A 20,665-nucleotide genomic window follows, 5' to 3' on the forward strand; every position below is an offset into this window, starting at 1 on the left:
CTTCCTCTCAGTCTAGTCAACTAGTTCCCATGTGTTCTTAACAAGAGCATCCATCTCTACTTTCACTATTTCCTTCCAGTCAGGTATCAATAGAGCTTCTTGCACTATTTTGGGTATAGGAATAGTAGCAATAGATGCCAGGAAAGATCTATAGGATTCTTAGGGACAATCATAAGAAAGGAATTTGAAGATACAATGTGCAGTGGATGAAGTACAACAACACTTCCCTTTACGAATGGCAATTGGGAGATCAAGGTCATCTGAAGGCGGAGGCTGAGGGTCAACGGTGTTAGGCAAAGTAAATGCAATATTGGGCTCAACAGTGGGAACAGTGGTAGTGCCTGGATCTGGAGCTATAGAAGATGTTGGGATTGACTTGGACTACTGTTGAGGACGGGAATCAACCTGCCTCCACCATTGTCTGTGATACACTCTCAATTCCTTGCACTTTTGGCATTCCTCTTCACGACACTCTCCTTCAGCAACTGGGACAGGTAATGGAACTTTTGGGGCTGAAATCCCTTCCTCACTACTCTCCCCTTGAGGAGAAGCCCTATGATAGTAGGGCATATCCTCAAAAAAGGTGACATCCATGGACACAAAATGCCTCCCTAAAATAGGCTCATAACAACAATATTCCTTTTGATTTTGTGCATACTCAAGGAAAATACATTTAGCAGCTTTGGGATCAAATTTGGAACACTGAGGTCCAAGGATTTGAACAAAACACGTACACCCAAAAGTTTTAAGTGGAATAGTGAACATGTCCTTGTTTGGATACAAAAGGTTGAATGGTGTTTTCATGTCTAGAACCCGTGAAGGAATCCTGTTAATAAGGTAAACAGCTGTATGGATTACATCCCCCCAGAAGTGTATGGGAACATTAGAGTTGAGCATGATGCTTCTGCTGAAGTGTACGGGGACATGTGCTTTAATGAATGACCCCATGATCTAGGAGGTATGATGTCAAGGGTTTTGCAAAGTACTCCTTGGCATTATTGGTTTTGAGAATTTTGATCCTAACTTCAAACTAGGTCAGTACCATCTGATGGAAAGCCTGGGTTAGAGAAGGGACCTCATCTTGAGAGTGCATAAGGTAAACCCACAAGAAACGTATAATCATCAACAAATAACAAAAAGTATTTGTACCCCCCCCCATAGCAGGAGTATGATATGGCCCCCAAACATTTGTATGCACTATTTTAGAAGGAATATTGCTTCTTTTATTGCTCAAAGGATAAGTTGATCTACAATGTTTTGCAAGTTCGCAGCTTTCACACCTCAAACTGAAGGAAGGGAAAATCCATCATATGGATGGCTGAACCATTCTGGGTGATAGGACAAAATTTCAAAAATTTCTTTTTACCCTTCCGGGGAATCGCATTCCCAGCTTTAGAAAAATTGCATTTTTCAAGGATTGTTCTTGCACCGAACCGGACCAAATCTGAAACCAAAAGAAAGGGAGAAGAATACCTGATACGGATTCCACACATCTAGTTCCCAAAGTGGGTGTTTACGCCCAAAGTGGGTACCAAAATCAGCTTCCACTGAAGATGGCGCAACTTAGGGTGAAGCTGGTTCAGCAATGCAATCCTTCAGCAAGAACTGCAATCCAACAACTTGGATCGAGCAAGGGATATAAGGACGATGCAAATCTGATTTTTCTTGCAAAAATCAGAAACCAAGACTGATCAAGATCAAACACCAGATGGAGAACGAACTAGGGTTTGGGCGGCAAGAGCAGAGGGAGAGAACTAAGAGCAGATGTAATCTGGAGCAGTTTGCCCTCTTCTATTTATAAGCCTTAAAGATCAACTCTCCTAATCCAAATCTTTATTTGGATTTGGACTCTTTAAGTGGATAAGAGTTCTCTTCTTATCCCATTGCTGATCTAAGCCCATATCCATACTCATATTCGCCCAAGTCACATGACTGCTTTAAGTTGTCATGCGACACCCTGATTATTCTAATTAATCGTGGGCCTTAGGCCCATTTAACAAGTGGCTCACGTCCCCTTTTAGTTGCTGACCAATTTAGCTCTGTTTGTATGGCGTGGGACCCCAACAATGACCTCACATAAGCCCATATGGGTTCAGCCCAGCTTTTGTGAAAAAGCCTGGCCAAATTCACTGTCAAACACAATAAACCCCTGAGTCCATCAGTATGGGCTTTTAATGGGCCCAACATTTACACTAAATGGTCCTTGAGTTCAACCATCCTATGAAGGCCCAAGGACAATGGTCTTAAGTGAGATTAGCCCATTAGGTATAACAACCCTAAATGGTCTTACACTTAACCTCTCAACCCTCATTGATCAAACACTGTCCGACAAGGGAGGACCTCTCCCTCGGCTGCAAGGTGTAGTGTTGCACTCTCTACTCGGATGGATCCTAAGAATTAAAACCTTTTGCAAACTTTTCCTTATATATATTTTCATATAAATATATTTTGCAAAACAGATCTCAAACAAGTTTGAAATCGACTGCCGGTAGTTTTGGTTTCCATCAGAGAGAGTACTGTCCCGATCATTCACTTTGTCTAACAAAGGGGCTGATCCTGTCACTGTGATCACCCACTCGAGTGAGTTCTCAGACTGCCCCAACATACCCAGGTTTTGACCCCCAAAGGATCTCACTGATTGGCATATCAAAGAAAGCCCAATCCGACACCCAGTGAAGTACCATAATCGAGTCTAGGGGTTAGGTGTAACTTTCCAGTTTTACCCGCCAGTCTCCAAGGTCCAGGGCATAACTGGAAAATAGTCCGGGTTCAGTGTTTCAATCAAACACACACTACATGTGCTTCGGGTCTAACCCTGGCAGCTGAGACAAGCTACCCGAACCTACTTGGAAACACATTAGTGTTAGCCTTGGCAGGATAAACTTCCCTAAGTCTATCCAACGGCTGAGAATATTCTAAACTAACACGAGCAATCCTTGTGCTGGAAGTGGATGCACTATCTGTAATAGCTGCCACAATAGCACTCCCCTTCTTGTTTCTAAGTCGCACTGGCATTAGGTGGGGATGCAACTTCCAACAAGTGTCCCTAGTATGTTTTGGCTTCTTACAATGATCACAAAAAATGTCTCTTTTATCTTCCTTCTTTCTTTCCTTTTCCTTCTCCCCTCCAACCTTAGATTTTGTTGCTGCAAAGGCTGATTCCATAGGCTGAAATGATAACATAACCTTCCTCCTATTCTCTTCACTGTGAACCAATGAATAGGTTTGAGATAATGTCACACTCTCCCTAGTGAGAAGTTACTGTCTTATAATGTCAAAATCTGAGTTCAGACCAGCTAAGAACTCAAACACTCTATTTGTTTCAATCAGTTTTCTATATGTTGTTGCATCCCTCTAACTTTTCCACTCAATAATTTCCAAGTGATCAATTTCATGCCAAAGGGATTTCAGAGTAGCAAAGTACACTGAGACTGGCTTCTCCCCTTGCTTGAGATTATTCACTTCACACTTCAGCTCATAAGCTCTAGCAACATTAAGAGGTTGGGAGTATGTCTCCTTCATGGTGTCCCAAATCTCCTTGACTGTTTTTGCCCAAAGGTAGTTTCAGCTGATTTGAGGCTGCATAGAGTTGCATGGCCAAGTCATCACTAAATAATTCTCTTGAACCCATTTTGGATGTGATATGTCTTCCTTGGCTGGCTTCTTTGTGTCTCCAGTCACATAACCTAATTTACCTCTACCTCCAATGGCCATCATTGCTGATTGGGCCCATTCCAAGTAATTGGTTCCATCAAACCTAACAGTGGTAATCTGAAACGAATTTTCAGTCATGATACTAGTCCCAAAAGGTCCTTCCCCTTGTGTTTTTAACTCATTTCCAGCCTTCTCCATTCTATGTAGAGCACTAACAGATCAAAAACTCCAAGAAAATAACCAAAAAGAATTTCTTTTCTGCTGAAACACTAAGAAATTTAGAGAAAAGAAACACCCAGAATTTAATCACAGCAATGAATAGTCACCAAGAACTTGATCTCAATCGATAGTTACTTTCCAAGAAAGCATTCACAATCAAAGGTCAACTCCCCAGTTCATCATCAGTCAAAAATCAGTCCTCGAGTCCTCAAAAACTGATCGTAGGGTTTTAAACAAGGGAGAAAACAGCAGGGAATACTCAGATTTATCAGCCGTTGCTTATAGAGAGGGTTAACACCTTCTAACCAAGATCAGCTCTACTAAAAATTGTACCTTTCTCAGAAAAAAACTCTGATCGCTACCTCGGTTTGAAACCCTAATCTTGGTTGCACCTAATTTCTCCTATTCTTCCTGGTCACCGGGCAATCTTCAAGAATCTTTCACTTTCTTGGGCAGTCTCCAATACTCCAGCAACCTCCAAGAACCAGGCGCTACTGCAGAAGATCCAGTTCTAAAGAATTCTCATGTAGCCGACCAGATCAAGCTTACATGAGAACCCTAGTCTTTCCTCGCCAAGAGCTCTGATACCAACTTGAATAAAAGAATAAAAAGGTGTGTTCTGATGTAATTCAGGAAGAAAGAAAAGAAGTCAACTGAGCTTTGAAGAGAAGAAAGAAGAAAAGGGGTTCGGTTAGATTAATTCTGCCGCCCCACTAAATATTATATATATATTCATGTCCTTACAAAAGGAGTTACTCTAATACCCCTACTTAAAACAAAAGAAAAATAAACAAAAAATAAACAAGGCCCAACCGGCCCAACTACCAAGACTGTAACATAAGGAAATAAATAATAAAATAAAGTGTGGCTGGAACCACACACACACTAATGACCTACTAACTATCTCTACATATTCCCAAGCTTGAGTAATTTACATGGTTGGTATTGAGAGTTGGGAACTTTGATCAACATATAGAAGTTGTTCCGCCTATCAAAAAAATAATAAAAACATATAGAAGCTGTTCCTTATTGATAACTGTTCCTTATGGAAACTGTGCCACTGGAAATAGTTGTTCTTGGATTAATATATGATCTAATTTCAGGTTTGATGGGGTTGCACCAGAACCTCGAAAAGGAATAAGAAGTGGTCATGTACCAGGCAGCAAGTGTGTTCCCTTTGTACAGGTAAAAGCACAACCAATGAGATAACTCATATTTAATAACTTGGAAGTTGGAACCTACTATGCTGGGAAATGATGGAAGTATTCATATGTTTCCATAATTTAGATCATCTTTTGTTTATGAATCCAATTTAATTTCTAAACAAACCTACAATTGAACTCTAGTTCTTAATTAGGTTATAGATCCCTCTGTCTGAAGTTTGAACCAAATAGTCCTTAAGCTAAGGTTTTATTAGAAGGCAGATCCCTCAACCATGTTAGATACTTGTTTCCTAAGAAGCAATTGTTTAGTAAAATTGCACCAAACAATTGCATAAATTAACACTTAAAAGAATCATTTTCCACATCTGGGAAGATTCCTGAATCTGCACAGATTGGTTTTTCACCTATTGAATGAGACCAAGATCTTGTGAATCTAATGATTGTAAAACTCCACATCTGGGATTAATAGTTTATAGAACTTTTGGATTTTTGAAAATCTAAAGTTTTAATGATATCATCTTTCTTCGAAACAATTTTTCAGTGATCAAAAGTCAAGACTTGTCCATTTTGCGTGAGGCAAAGATCTTGTGAAATTGATTTTTTCTTGATGGATAACTTGACTTTACTACGATGAAATAGAATGAATAGAATATAACTGAAAGGACCCTTCACTTCAGGTGGTGATGCCATCACCACCTAAACACTCCAATTTTTTTTCAATTTTTTACACCCTGTCTAGCCAAATTATCAGCCATATTGTTGGTTGATCTACGGGTCAATACACTTTCTACAATTCTATCCCTTCCCAACTCTTGATGGATAACTTGACTCTTACTACGATGAAATATAATGAATAGAATATGTACAACAGAAAGGACTCTTCACTTCAGGTGGTGATGCCATCACCACCTAAACACTCCATTTTTTTTTTTCAATTTTTTACTCCCCAAACTCATTACAATTCTGTAAGAACATTCGGTCCCTGTTTACACTCTGTCTAGCCAAATTATCAGCCATATTGTTGGCTGATCAACGGGCCAATACACTTTCTACAATTCTATCCCTTCCAACTCTTGTATTTCTTTTATCATATTTTGGTGCTGCCAAGGAATTTGATTTCTGCTGTTCATCCAACCTATTACCACCCTTGAGTTGCCCTTCATAATCAAATTGTTGAAATTTAGGTATCTTGCTAATGTTAAGTCCTGTACTGTGAATCTTATATGTTTTAAGAAAGTTGTGAGCCATTTACTAATAGGATGTAAGTTTGTAATGGTACTAGGAATTGGCTTTTCTTTGTTTAATTATAGTAGGGGTTGTAGCGAGTATTTAGAGTTGGTTTAGGATTTAGAGTCCATATCAAAGTTTTCTAATGGGTTGTACATGAATTTGTCTTTTTAAAGGAATTAGATTTAGGAATCAATTATTGTCAGTTTCCTAGTTGAATTGTAGATAGTAAAGGGAAGATGTAAATCCATGGGTTGAGTCCTTAAATAGAGTCATTGTAATGGAAACTTAGATGAATGTATTTGATAAATGGTTTTGATCAATACATGACCAAACCTCAGAAGAAAGTTAAGAGAAAGATGAAGAAGAAGACTGTTAATGTTTAATAAAACTTTATTTATCAAGTACTCGATCTCCCCCTCCCCCCCCTCTCAGAAGAAGAGAAAGATGAAGAAGACTGTTAATGTTTCTTTGATAAATAAAGTTTTAGAAACTTAGAAGAAATGATTTGATAAATATAGTTTTAGTGAATTCTGGTAGTAGCCAGATCTCTCTCTCTCAACATCAACAATCTAAGGTTTGACCAATATGCCCCATATCTAAGGTTTAACCGAGTATAAATTGTTTGTACTTCAACAATCTAACTTACAACATCAACAAAAAGAAATGAAGCAATCTTGTTTAGGGTTGCAAGTCAGGCCGGGTTAGGTCAGGTTTCCATTCTAATCCAACCCAAGTTGTTAAACCCCAACCATAACCCTAATCCAACCCCACTTTTTCTGGTTGGGTTGAATTACTTCATTTTGTTAAAATGTTCTTATTTCATATATTCAAGATTAATGGGTTAAGGGTTACTGGTTTTAGCATTAATATATATACAAGGAGTACTACAATTGTATCATACTAGAAAGTTTTTGCCTTAAAAAATTGTTATTATATATTTGTTTATGTTTGTTTATGCATATTTGTATGCACGCACATGCATACTACATATTTGTTTAATATTTATACATGCAAATATGAAGATATTGGGTTAGATAAGGTTTCCCAAGGGTTCAATCCGACCCAATCCAACCTGACTCCAGGTTAAGTTCAGGCTAACCTGGCCCAAATTGCACTCCTTATCTTGCTTATGTCCCAAAGACCTCCATTAGAAATTAGATGAGTTTAAGATGGACATATGCCAATGTCAACAATCTGCTTACTACATCAACAAGAACAAAGAAAGAAATTCAGTTAATGTCACAGAAATTCACTAGTTATTCTCAGTGTCCAATATCCTGACCACAGGAATTTTCATTTTCTATTTCAATCTGTTTCCAATAGTTGTGACAAAGCTCTTTTGAGTTGGTATGAGCTTATTAATTATTTCTATATGAGAAATAGTGATTTTCTGAATGCCCAAACTCTTGATTGTACTTGGCAAACTGTCCAACCTTTATTACCAGAGAGGGCAGTTCTGGTTATGCTTACCAGTTTTGAAGTCCTTAAAGATTGATTCTTCATCTCCTGTACTTACTAACAAAAAACTCTGAAGTTATCTATCAAAAAAATAAAGCTTCTGAAGTTCATTTTGTTCTTCAATTAACCTGGGAATATATATAAATATTAAGTTGGGCATGTTGCCCTCATCTTTTTCAGATTCAATTGGTTTGTTTTATCTCTTTTCTTTTCTTCCCCCCTTTTATGTTAGATAAAGTTCCTTATCATGCCAAAAATAATTTCTCTTAGGCCTGGTGTTTCTTTTCTTTGCTGTCCATCATTACTTACCAAGCTTAATTGTACTATTTCCATGAGATTTTTCTGTAATCTGTTTTGGCTTCTTACAGATGTTGGACAGCTCACAGACCCTTTTACCTGCAGATGAGCTTAAGAAAAGGTTTGAACAAGAAGGTAAGGACTATCTATATATTAGGATCAGTACATTGTGTATTTGGTTAGATATTTAACTGCCTGGTTTAAGTAATTATTTCTTGCCAACTCAAGGGAAGGTTCAGCCAAGGAGACTCCATCGATTCTCATAGGACCTAAACAAAACTGGTCTGGGCAGGTTGCTAAGAAGTGTGGGATTTCTTTCTTTTGAGAGAGAGCAATTGGACTCAGTTGGAGGGGGATCATTCAATGATCCAAGGTTGCAAGTAGATGTCATACATCCGTTCTAGAGTTACCATAAAGTTTGAACATTGGCTAAGCACTTGTAGCCATGTAGCATAAAAAAGATCACATCCATTCACATGCATCCATCCCATTAAGGAGTAAGAAACAAAGCAAATAAATTAAATAGGCTGGTCCAATTAAAATTTTAGCATAACAGGCCCATAGTCAAACTTATTTGTCAATTAGAATAATGCTTGCTAGTTGGGCTTTAAAGGCCCAAATTTAGGTCAGCCCATGAAGGCATGGCCGGTTCAGCTATGAGCTTATTTTTCTCTAATTTAAATTGGGCTTATGGCCCATCAATGGGGTCTAAACCTGATTGACATCTCAGCACTTTAATCCATGATTTATTTAAGTTTGACCCACCATATCAGTGTCCAAACGTTGCTGTAAGAGTTCAGCTATTATTGGACCAATTCGGTTCTAACTTAGAGTCAAATTGATCTTAAATTTTCATTGGTTTAAGTGCTGCTAAACGTTAAAGCAGTTTCAGGTTATCTGATCTGAATTAAGTCTAATTTAAACAAATCAATAGTCAACCACACAAACAGACTAAATCAAGACAATGTGAGGGCTGCAACATGCTTGGCCAAATTGTCTTTTTCCGGGTTCCAATTGCTTGAGATCCTCTCCATGATCTTCCCTCGTGTGATCCAGTATTTTTTCTTCAATACTCCAAAGAAAAAAAAATAAGGAAAAACTGTCCTATTGCTTACAACTGAAATATATTCATCTAATGGAAAAAAAAAAAACTTACAATAGGAAAAACACATGGGAAACCACCCATCAGAAGTGGACACCCAGTGTGATTACAACTGATTAATTCATATAAAAGGAGAGAGAGAGAGAGAATTATCATCCATTCAACCAATCACAATAATACCAAGCCTTATTAAATTAACCCTAATTTCAGAACACACACCCCTAGAAAGAACTATTCTCTCAAAACAAAAACTTGAAAGAATTGCAAATCACAGATATCCTGAACTAACCATATCTGCAATTTCTTAAGAAAACTTCTAAACCTGCTCTGATACCATTGTTGGAAAGTGGTGCAGTGGAATGTGTCTGGGATGTGCAATTTAAAATTTCAATTTCCAATTGATTGTCCCTGACTGTAGATTGTAGACTAGTGGAGAAATCTTGCTCTCAAATCAGATCAACATGGGGTTTGGAGCAAAACATAATTCAGCCTAAAAGAAACTGACTGATTAGAGACTTACCACAAGCACAGTAAGATCCTAGTGTAGTTGATGACCAACAAGAATGAACCCCTTTGCATTTTCAGCAACATCATAGTTGAAAGGGAGAAGGAAGAAGACTGTTCTCTACATTTTTTCTCTCAGCTGAACTCTAGGAAGAAGAATACCTGTTGTGTGAATTGGTTGCTTCGACCTAGGGTTTCTTGGGCTTTAAATAGATTCCCAAGTTTCCCTAATTCAAGTCCTAGTAGGAGAACAGAGAGCCAGAATCTCCAACTCCTAATTCGGCCATAGCTGCTTTTAGCAATTTGCTAGTGAAACTAGTAAACTACTATTTTGTTCAAGTCAACCTTCCTACTCCTATTGCCGGCCAAATAAGTGGGAGTGCCTCTTTTTGTTATGTGTGGGATCCATCCATTAGAGTACATCTCCAACCATCTTAAGAGCATCCAACATAACTGAATCGAATCCAACTCGTGGAATCCAATTGGAATTTCATTACCACTTATTTAACCTCCCACTTAGGCATTTCCTTGTGTATAAACTGGTGAAATATATGCCTGTAAGGGGCATTTTGGTCTCTTAGCACAGCATTGTATTTTCCCCTATTTAGAATAAGTTAATAGAGGCATTTTTGTATTTTCATACATTCTAAAGAATGGAACAACACTGCAGGTTGACAAGGAGAAGAGTTCAATTCGTATCTTAGACCCTTTTTAACTTTCTTCTTGTTCTCTACTGTAGAAGACAACTTTCTCTACCCTTTCCCCAGATGTAAATCACACCTGTACAAATCTGATAATAAAGTAGAAAAAAGAAAGAAGAATAAGAAGAAAGAGAGTTCAGAACAAGAGGAACAAGAGAAGGAAAGGAAGAAAAGGAAGAAGAGAGACCATCAAACCTTTCTCCAGCCCCCAAATTTACTTTTATTAGCACACATTGTAATCTGAATATAATTACAAGTATACCCTTAGTAGGGTGGCCAGCTAAATAAGACAATAAAGAAAAAAAAAAACTAAATAGGCCCATAATTTGAGGCCCACTAATAAAGATATAAGACATAACAGTGTTGTAACTAAAACGAAAAAGAGCTATGGCCCATCCAACCCAATATCTCTACAGTCCCCCTCAAGCTGAGCATAGATATCAATCATGCCCAGCTTGTTTACTTAGTTTTGCAATTTTTCCTTAGATACACCCTTATTTAGAACATCTACTAGTTTCTCATTTGAGGCAATGAAAGGGAGACAAACTTCTCCGAATGCAACTTGTAGAGAAGATGGGCCGAATGGCCCATAGACTGTTTGTCTTATTTTGTTTCTTTATGTTCTTTGCTGTAATGGGCCTCAACTTGGACTTTTTTCTCTTATGTCATGTCTTTTAATCATCTGCCCAACTAAGGGCCTCTCTGTAAATTACTAAAATTAAGTTAATGAAATAGGATTAGGGGTGTAAGAGGAGGTTATGTCTGAACCCTTATTGCTGCCACCTTCTTCTTCCTCTTCTCTCTTCTTGAAATCTGATTTCTGCTTTTCTCAATCAATTTTCTACAACATTTTGAATAGTCCTTTCATTTCAAAAGGCCGTTTTTCTTCTTGGTATCAGAGCGGGCTCTTCTTCTCTTTTTCTCCTCTTTCTTCCCATACACAGTGTGTATGGAGAACTAAATCGGATGAATGGTTAAAGAAACAATTTTCAGCCTAGTTGTTAGTGGTTTCTAGAGAGGAGACTGTCTTTGTCGTCCTCTTGACAATATCAAGTGTGTTGCCCGAAACCCTAATTAACTGGAGAAATCTGATTGCGGGCCCCATAGGGAGTTTGACCTGGGCGCTCAGTGACTGAAAGACTTCTTGTTCTTCATCTTAAAGATCAATTCAAGTTGCTTGGTGTTCTGTGAAGTCTACAAGGTTTGGCTGAGTTTTTTCTGTTTCTCTCGGGTTCCGAGTGTGACACAGTTAACAGGTACGGCTGCATAGAGGGATTCACAACACAATATTTTTTTTGTCTTCATTGATTGTTATTTGAAGTTATTAGAAGTTATTTTTGAAGTGTTTTAAGAAGATGGACCCTTCAGAAGTTGAAAACAAGCATGTTGCTGAATCCGGACAGGTTCCGGGAGCCTCTGTTGACTCTCTACTGGCTATGACCACAGTCAAGCTAGATGCTAATTATCCGGCATGGTCACAATCAATAAAAATTCATATCTACAGTAGAGGCAAATGGAGTTATATCTCCGGGAGCAAGAAGGCTCCCTCGGAAGATGATCCATCCTATGAAAAATGGATGCAAGAAAATTATACTGTAATCGGATGGTTAGTGATTTCAGTGCAACCTCAAATTAGTCAACACTATTTGTGGATGAATTCATCAAAGGAAATATGGGACAGTGTTGCTAAAACCTATTCCCAGAAATTAAATATAGATAGAGCATACAAGCTGAGGAGTGATGTGAAAAATTTAAGGCAAGGGGAGAAACCTTTGGTTGTTTATTTCTCAATACTGAAATCTCTATGGCAAGAAATTAACTTGATGGAAACTATAGCCTGGGAAAGCACTAATGATGCTGAGACCTACAGGAAACTTGTTGAGAGAAACAGGGTGTTTGAGTTTTTGACAAGACTAAATCTCAAATATGACATCACAAAGCAAAATATCTTGTCCAAGTGTAGTGTTTCATTGTCTCAAGCCTATGCCTTGGTAAGCAGTGAAGAAAGCAGAAGACTAGTCCAATTTCAAGGAGCTAGTCTAAATGATCACTTTGCTAATATGGGGGTGAAACCTAAGGGAATTACAAGAAATTCAGTTGGCTCAGGCAGTGAGTGTTACCAGCAGGGAGTGACAAAAGACAAGTGTTGGAAATTGCATCCGGAGCTTCTTCCCCTTCGTTTTCAAAAGAAGTCTGATAATATGAAGGCAGGGAGTGCCAATATTGCTGCTGGTCCAGATAATGACAAATGCCTAACTGAAGAGAGGACTACTAGTGAGCAGTTAGCAACTATAAAGGCAGAGTATGAGAAGTTTGGAAGGATGATTAGTCACCTAGAGGGTGCCTCTTCTTCCAATCCTCCGGGAAATTCAACCTCTTCTGCATTTGCTCATTCAGGTATACGGACTTCTGCCAATCATGCAACTATCTCAGGTTATTTTTTATGATTTGCTTCCTGGCCATGACAAAATCACCCTAGCCGATGGCTCTCTTGCTCCTATCTCTGGCAAGGGAGCCATCAAGGCTACAAACTCTTTGGTACTTCCTTCTACTCTTCATGTACCCAAACCAAATACAAATTTGTTATCTGTAAGTAGCCTAACTAAGTCTTTGAATTGTTGTATAACCTTTTTTCCTTCTTATTGTGTTTTTTAGGATCTGGAGTTTCAAAAAGTGATTGGGAGTGGCCATGAGGCGAATGGAATATATCTGCTAGACACTCCTAGACAGGGCCATGGACAACCTGGGAAAGTTGCCTTTGGATCTACATCTTCAGAGTCTGTCAGTCGTGTCATGTTATGTCATTTTCGTTTGGGTCATCTTTCTTTTACTTCATTGAGTCATTTATTCCCAGAACTATTTAAGGGAATTAGTTTGTCAAGTCTTCATTGTGAGTTGTCAAAACATTGTAGAAGCAATTACCCTTTGAGTAATAAAAGATCTTCTTCTCCATTCGATATTGTGGACTCTGATGTGTGCCTTACCACTCACCCTCTATGGGTGGCTACAAATATTTTATCTTGTTCATTGATGATTTTTCACGATATACTTGGATAGTTTTGATGAAGTCCTGTGACGAAATTAATAGACTTGTGAGGCAATTCCATGAATTTGTTCTAACCCAATTTGATACCAAAATTAAAATTTTCAGATCCGACAATGCGAAAGAATATTTTGAGAAAAACCTAACATGTTATCTCACTGATTTGGGGGTTATTCACCAAAGCTTCTATGTTAGGACCCCAAAACAGAATGGAGTTGCTGAAAGAAAAAACCAGCATATTGTTGAAGTTGCAAAAAGTATCCTGTTTGCCTCACATGTCCCTACAAGATTTTGGGGTGATGTTGTTCTCACTACAACCTACCTAATCAATCGTATGCCATCCAGGGTGTTGGGGTTTAAGTCTCCTTTCAGTCTTCTTCATCCAGGCAAGGACCTTTTTCCTAATTCACTCTGTGTCTTTGGCTGCACTTGTTATGTACATATTCCAAGTATCCGGAGACAAATTTGAACCAAAAGCTCATAAGTGCATTTTCCTTGGTTATTCTCCCACACAAAAGGGTTATTGTTGTTTTGATCCAAAGACTGGAACTCAGTATGTCTCAATGGATGTCACATTTGATGAGCTTTCTTCTTTTTATGATCCTTCTCAAGAGAGGCATTGTCCAAAGGGGGAGAATTTGTCACAGTTGTTTGCTCTCCCCCTTCCTGTCCCAGTTGAATCTTCTTTTGAGCCTCTTCCTCCTTCAAATGAGTCAAGGGAGGATCAATCATCTCATTCTCATTCTAGTGTTCCTATTCCACCTCCATTACCTCCTCATCCTCCTTTTAATCCTATGATGTACCAACGACAGAGACCTAGAAGTGAGCATATTGTTTCTTTTACACCACATGAGCCTCCTGCACTTCCAGTCACAGAAGAGACAATAGGTACTGATGCAGCCCCTTTGGAGCCATCCTTCACAGACCTTGATGTCCCTATTGCTATCAGGAAAGGTAAAAGGAAGTGTATTGCACATTGCATTTCCAAACACCTTTCTTATAGTTTGCTCTCTCCTTCATATTTTGGTTATCTTTCTTCTGTTGCTTCTAACCCAATACCCAGGTCTGTGTCAAAAGCTCTTACTATTCCAGAATGGAGGGATGCTATGAGAATAGAAATTGATGCCTTGCATAAGAATGACACTTGGGAAGTTGTTGATTTGCCTGAAGGGAAGGAACCAGTAGGATGTAAGTGGGTTTTTACCATCAAATATCATGTTGATGGCACCATTGAAAGGTACAAAGCTAGGCTAGTTGCATAAGGTTATACACAGACATATGGAATTGACTATCTGGAGACCTTCGCTCCTGTTGCAAAGATGACTTCTATGAGAGTTCTGCTATCTCTGGCTGCACACTCAGATTGGCCACTTTACCAGCTGGGTGTAAAGAATGCATTTCTGAATGGAGAGTTACATGAGGAGGTCTATATGTCTCTTCCTCCATGATGTATGAATCAGATATGGAAGGGAAAGTCTACAAACTGAAGCAATCTCTTTATGGACTTAAAAGTCCCCTCGGGCATGGCTTGAAAAGTTTAGGGCTGCCCTTGTTATCTTTGGTTATGTATAGACTCAGTCTGATCATACCCTCTTTGTGAAGAGGAGAGGCTCTTTGGCAGTATATTTGATTGTGTATGTTGATGATATAGTTGTGACTGGTAATGATGTATCAGGAATTAATGATCTTAAATCTTTCCTTCATACAGAGTTTGAGATCAAAGATCTAGGGGAATTGGAGATATTTTCTTGGCATAGAAGTTGCTCGATCTAAGGATGGGATCATTATACTCTCAAGGAAAGTATGTACTTGACTTGCTCACTGAAACAGGGAAGATGGGTGCTAGACCAGTTGCTACTCCTATTGATATGAGTCATAAACTCTCTACCTCAGATGGAGTATTGTTGAAAGATAAGGGAGTCTTCCAGAGGCTACTTGGGAAACTGCTCTATCTGTGCATGACTCGGCCAGACATTGCATAATATGTTGTCAGTTGCATTAGTCAGTTCATGCATGCTCCCAGGGACACTCACATGGCAACAGCAAAACAAATTTTGTGTTATTTGAAGGGTTCTCCTGGAAAGGGAATTCTATTTGCTAAGCATGATCATATGAAACTTGAAGCTTACACAGATGCTGATTGGGCCGGAAATATCGATGACAGAAGATCTACCTCTGGGTACTGTAGCTTGGTGGCAGGTAATATTGTTCCTTGGAGAAGCAAGAAACAATTAGTTGTTGCTAGATCTTCAGCCGAAGATGAATACAGAGCCATGGCTCATGGAGTTTCTGAGCTCCTGTGGCTTCGATCCTTGATGGATGAACTGGGTATTGAGCATGATAAGCCATTGATGTTATACTGTGATAATCAGGCTGCCATCAACATTGCTCACAATCTAGTGCAACATGACAACCAAACATATTAAAGTTGACAGACATTTCATTCAAGAAAGAGTGGCTTCTAGAGAAGTTTGTCTACCTTTCATTACTTCTGAAGGACAGTTAGCTGATTTCCTTACCAAGGGCATCCCTAAGGCTAAACTTCAGCATGATACTAGCAAGCTTGGCATGATTGACATCTATGCTCAGCTTGAGGGGGAATGATGAACTGAATGGCCCATAGACTGTCTTATTTTATTTCTTTATGTTCTTTGCTGTAATGGGCCTCAACTTAGGCTTTTTTCTCGTACGTTGTCTTTTAATTATCTGCCCAACTAAGGGCCTCTCTGTAAATTACTAAAATTAAGTTAATGAAATAGGATTAAGGGTGTAAGAGGAGGTTATGTTCGAAAATCTCTCTCTGAACCCATATTGCCACCACCTTCTTCTTCCTCTTCTCTCCTTGAAACCTGATTTCTGCTATTCTCAATCAATTTTCTGCAACATTTTGAACAGTCTTTTCATTTCAAAAGGCTGTTTTTCTTCTCAGCTCTCTCCTGTATGAAGTGTATCTACCTCAATATGCTTTTATTTGTCATGCTGAATTGGGTTGTGAGCTATATTAATTGTAGCCTGATTATCACAGTACAACATCAAGGGCTTAACATATGCAATGCCCATCTTCATGTCTGTTGTAGTAGTGCAATCTGATTTTCTGAACACTCGGTTAAATACTGTTACTCTCAATGATACTAATTATGTACCATGGACTAAATCTGTGGAAATTTCTTTAATTGCAAGAGGAAAGTTGAAAAATGTTACGGAAATCAACCTAAGAGTGGGTCTTAGGGGTATGGTTATTGGGTACAGGAAAATTCTCAAATTATGATTGCCTTATAGAATAGTATGGAAAACAACATTAGTGTTAATCTCATGTGTCTGGACCCTGCCAAGGAAATTTGGGAACATGCCCAACAATTGTATTCTAGGCGAGACAATGTGACACAGATCTATGAACTATATCAAGATTATTTTTCTCTTTAACAAGGTGATAAGAGTGTAGAGGAGTATTTTGCTACCTTCAAAAATCTATGGAATGAGTTGAATGTTTATCAATCTCTCTTACCCGATTTGAATGTACAATAAGCTCAAAGGGAACATTTAAATGTTGTCAGATTCCTGTCAAGATTGAGATCAAAGTTTGAACCTGTGAGAGCTCTGACTTCAGAGAAGTCTGTCTTAGTAGTAGCTAGATGTGGTGGAGGTGGAAGCGTTAGGAGGAGAGGTGCAGTCAGAGGTGTTGGTTGCCGTTTTAGAGGTGGTTGTGGTGGAAGTAAGGAAGAGGTGGTGGAAGAAACAGTGGTAGTCGTGGTACTATTAGAGAGTGCACACATTGTGGCTAAGAGAGGGACAGTTGCTTTCTGTTATGACTTTCATGGTCCTCCATCTTCCTAGGCCAATCATATCATAATTGAGGATTCTTCCTAGGCCAATCATGTCATAATTGAGGATGACATTGGTATTAATGATTCTACTGATGTGTTGCCTATCCACAGGAGTTGGTCCCTAGTTTGGCATCGATGTCTCAGTTGGATTGTGAATTGTCCCAACTCAGCAAGCATCATAGAGTCACTTTTGTTACCTGGGAAGATAATATAGTCTTAAGTTGTTTTTTATCTTGTCAACTTAGATGTTTGGGGTCCAAGTCATGTGTCTTCTTATAATGGATTTTGATGTTACCCTTCATTGATGGTTATTCAAGAATGACATGGATATAAATAACGAAAGAACGTTCAGAATTCTTCTCCATTTTCCTTTCCTTACATGCTGAAATTTGAAATCAGTTTGGTGTTTGTACTAAAGTTTTCATTTTGATAATACAAAGGAGAATTTCCATAGTTCCTTTCAATCTTATTTTGACAATTGAGACATTATACATCAATCTTCCTATTCCCACACACCTCAGAAAAATAGTGTAGCTGAACCTGAACGGAAGAATCATCACATTATTGAGATAGCTTGTGCCTTTTTACTCCAAATGTCTGTCCCTAAAACCTATTGGAGTGATGCTGTTCTCACTTCATACTTCTTGCTCAATCGCATGCCTACATCTGTCCTTACTAAAGACTAACCATTTTTTGTCATGTTCCCCTCAAGGTCCCCTTTCTCTCTCCCTCTGCGTGTTTTCGGCTGTATTTGTTTTGTCCATCACTTGGGCCCTAGGCGTGATAAACTTGAGTCCCAAGCAATCCAATGTGTCTTTCTTGGCTACTCTAGCACCTAGAAGGGGTACGAATGTTATGATCCTATCCTTCGTAAGTCATTTGTTGTTCCTGACATCACCTTCTTTGAGAGTCTTCCTTGTTCCTGATGGAAAATTGATTTATCTCACCATCACACCACTCAAATATCTCCTTTGGTGTAGGGGTTCTGTCAGTTCATGCAAAACCCCACAATCAATCATTCATTGGGAAGGTGTTGTGAGAGTGTTGAGATATCCAAAAGTGCTCTAGGTCAGTGATTACTATACAATAAAGGGAGAGAATTAAACCTTAATGGACAGGAGTTCTACTATAGGGTACTGTATCCTTTTGTGTGGCAATCTCATTACTTGGAAAATTAAAAAACAAAGTGTAGTGGCTAGGAGTACTGCTGAGGCTGAGTATATAGAGCAATGGCCCACACCACTTGTGAGTTGATATGGCTGAAACTTCTACTTCAAGAGATAGGTATTCCTATAGGGAAACCTATCAAATTGTTTTGTGATAATCAAGTCTCTCTTCACATTGCATCCAATCTGGTCTTCCATGAGAAGACCAAGCGTATAGAAGTCAATTGTCATTTTGTAAGAGAAAAGGTGATAAATGGTGATATTGTTACTCCTTATGTCAAGTCAGAAAATTAGCTGTCAGCTACCAAGAGCTTGTGTCGTACTAAGATGGATTATATTTGTAACAAGTTGGAGATCTATTATATATATATGCTCCAACAGTGTTGAAATGTATGCCCATAAGGGGCGTTTTGGTCTCTTAGCATAGCATTGTATTTTCCCCTGTTATGAATCATTTAACAGGAGCATTTTTGTATTTTTTGCACATTCTAAAGAATGGAATAACGGTGCAGGTCAACAAGGAGAAGAGTTCAGTTCGTATCTTCTTCCTTTAGACCCTTTTTAACTTTCTTTTTGTTCTCTACTGTAGGAGACATATTTCTCTACCTTTTCCCTTCTTTTTCTTCTCTTTCTTCCTTTATTCTCAAGTTGTAACATAAATTTCCATATGTTTGTGCAGTTATCATACACATACATTATCTCTGTTCTATATCTTTGCCACATTTAACATCATAGGGGCTTTATCATTAACAGAATAAGTCTCTACCTTTAAGCTTGTTTATTCATGCTCAGAAACACATTTTAGGTTTTTCATTCATAGATTGTGCAATGCTCTGCTTTTGTTCTACTCTTAATGCTTGAGTTTTTCATGATAGGTCAGTTCTAATGTTTTCTAGTTGCAACTTACTAGGGATAAGGACTAATTCATAAAAAACTAGAAAAACAAACTAAAAATTAATCAGGCTTTTTTATATAAAAACATTTCCCAGGCAACAAGGGTCTCTGTTTCCTGGCCCTGTCTTAGTGTGTTTACATCTATGTTGGTAAAGGTGGGTTCCACACATATTGCAGAGTGTAAGATGGATTCGTAAAGCTTGCAAGAAAATAATTGTATGTATAGATTTTTTTCGAGTATTTAATACAAGTACCTTCACCATTGTTTTAGTGGAAAGAGGTTACACAAAAGTTTCTCTAATTTTAAAAGAAAATGTCATCCTCATGACCATGGATATGAATTAGTTAGTTACATTTTTCTCTTCTTTTTTTAGCTTCTTCTGTATGTTTGATCTTTGAAATATAATTGGTGTTTCATTGCAATCCCCAATCAGTTGATTTACACTTTCATAACATACATATTATGTTACAGGTATCTCTTTGGACGGTCCTATCATTACTTCTTGTGGCACTGGCGTAACTGCATGTATTCTTGCACTGGTAATATTTTCATTTGAATTTGTCAACTACTTTTTTAATTATGATATTTTAGAATAAGAAGAGCTTATGCTTCTAATTTCAGGGACTTCACCGACTTGGGAAGCATGATGTTCCTGTTTATGATGGATCTTGGACTGAGTGGGGTGCACAATCTGATGTTCCTGTCGCCACTAGTTAAAATGTTTGTGCTCCTCGGCTACATGAACTATGTAACGTTCATCTTGTTTTGATATTGAGAGATTGTGTAGGTACCTCTCTGTGTCTATCGTGAATAATATAAGCAGAACGCTTTCATTGCAAATACCTTCTTGAACATGGGAGTTGCAACTTTAGAAGTCCTTTAACTTGGATTCTTAAGGCCAGATGAATATACTGCCAAGCAAAGATCAAATTGTTTATTTAAGAATCTGGTTCTTCCCCTACGAATCCAATGTTTTTAATGTTTTTCCTCGTTTCCTTAGGACAAGAAATATGTCACTGTTTGCATTTAGACTTCCAGCACCTTTTTTTCTACTTCTAACATTAGGTGTCTGGAGAACAGATTATGCAATCGAGTGGAACTAAAACAAGAGATTTAGGCTGCACTTGGCATTCCTTATTTTAACGACTCATCTCCTTTTTTCTGTTAAAAACTCGGTGTTCATAAGGGCATTTTAACTGCAAAAAGGAGATCCTTAAAATAAGGAATACCAAATGCAGCCTTAATGTCTCAGCATAGCTCTGTACGCCATGCATTACTCTTGTTTGTTCGCTTTTTCTAGGATCATCTGCCGGAGCAGAAACTAATGACCTAAATTGATTCATTTGTGTTCACTTGCCCCATGTGTAATTGTATTTGGGAGCTGTGTTTGGTTTGGAGGGAAAAGTAGG

At 38.3% G+C, this 20,665-nt stretch overlaps 1 protein-coding gene across 1 annotated transcript in view; it reads left to right on the forward strand.

Moving 5' to 3' along the window:
* LOC104587862 (thiosulfate/3-mercaptopyruvate sulfurtransferase 1, mitochondrial-like) overlaps positions 1 to 20,217 on the forward strand; it is a 58,545-nt gene extending 38,328 nt beyond the window's left edge. Inside the window, exons 9-12 of the mRNA XM_010245614.3 lie at positions 4,977 to 5,058; positions 8,093 to 8,156; positions 19,728 to 19,795; positions 19,878 to 20,217. Coding sequence (XP_010243916.1) covers positions 4,977 to 5,058; positions 8,093 to 8,156; positions 19,728 to 19,795; positions 19,878 to 19,973 — 310 coding nt within the window. The 3' untranslated portion in view covers positions 19,974 to 20,217. The remainder of the gene's footprint in view (positions 1 to 4,976; positions 5,059 to 8,092; positions 8,157 to 19,727; positions 19,796 to 19,877) is intronic.
* The last annotated feature ends 448 nt before the right edge of the window (positions 20,218 to 20,665 follow it).

Source organism: Nelumbo nucifera, chromosome 7, assembly GCF_055504915.1.
Source record: "Nelumbo nucifera cultivar China Antique chromosome 7, China Antique-T2T, whole genome shotgun sequence".
NCBI lineage: Eukaryota > Viridiplantae > Streptophyta > Magnoliopsida > Proteales > Nelumbonaceae > Nelumbo > Nelumbo nucifera.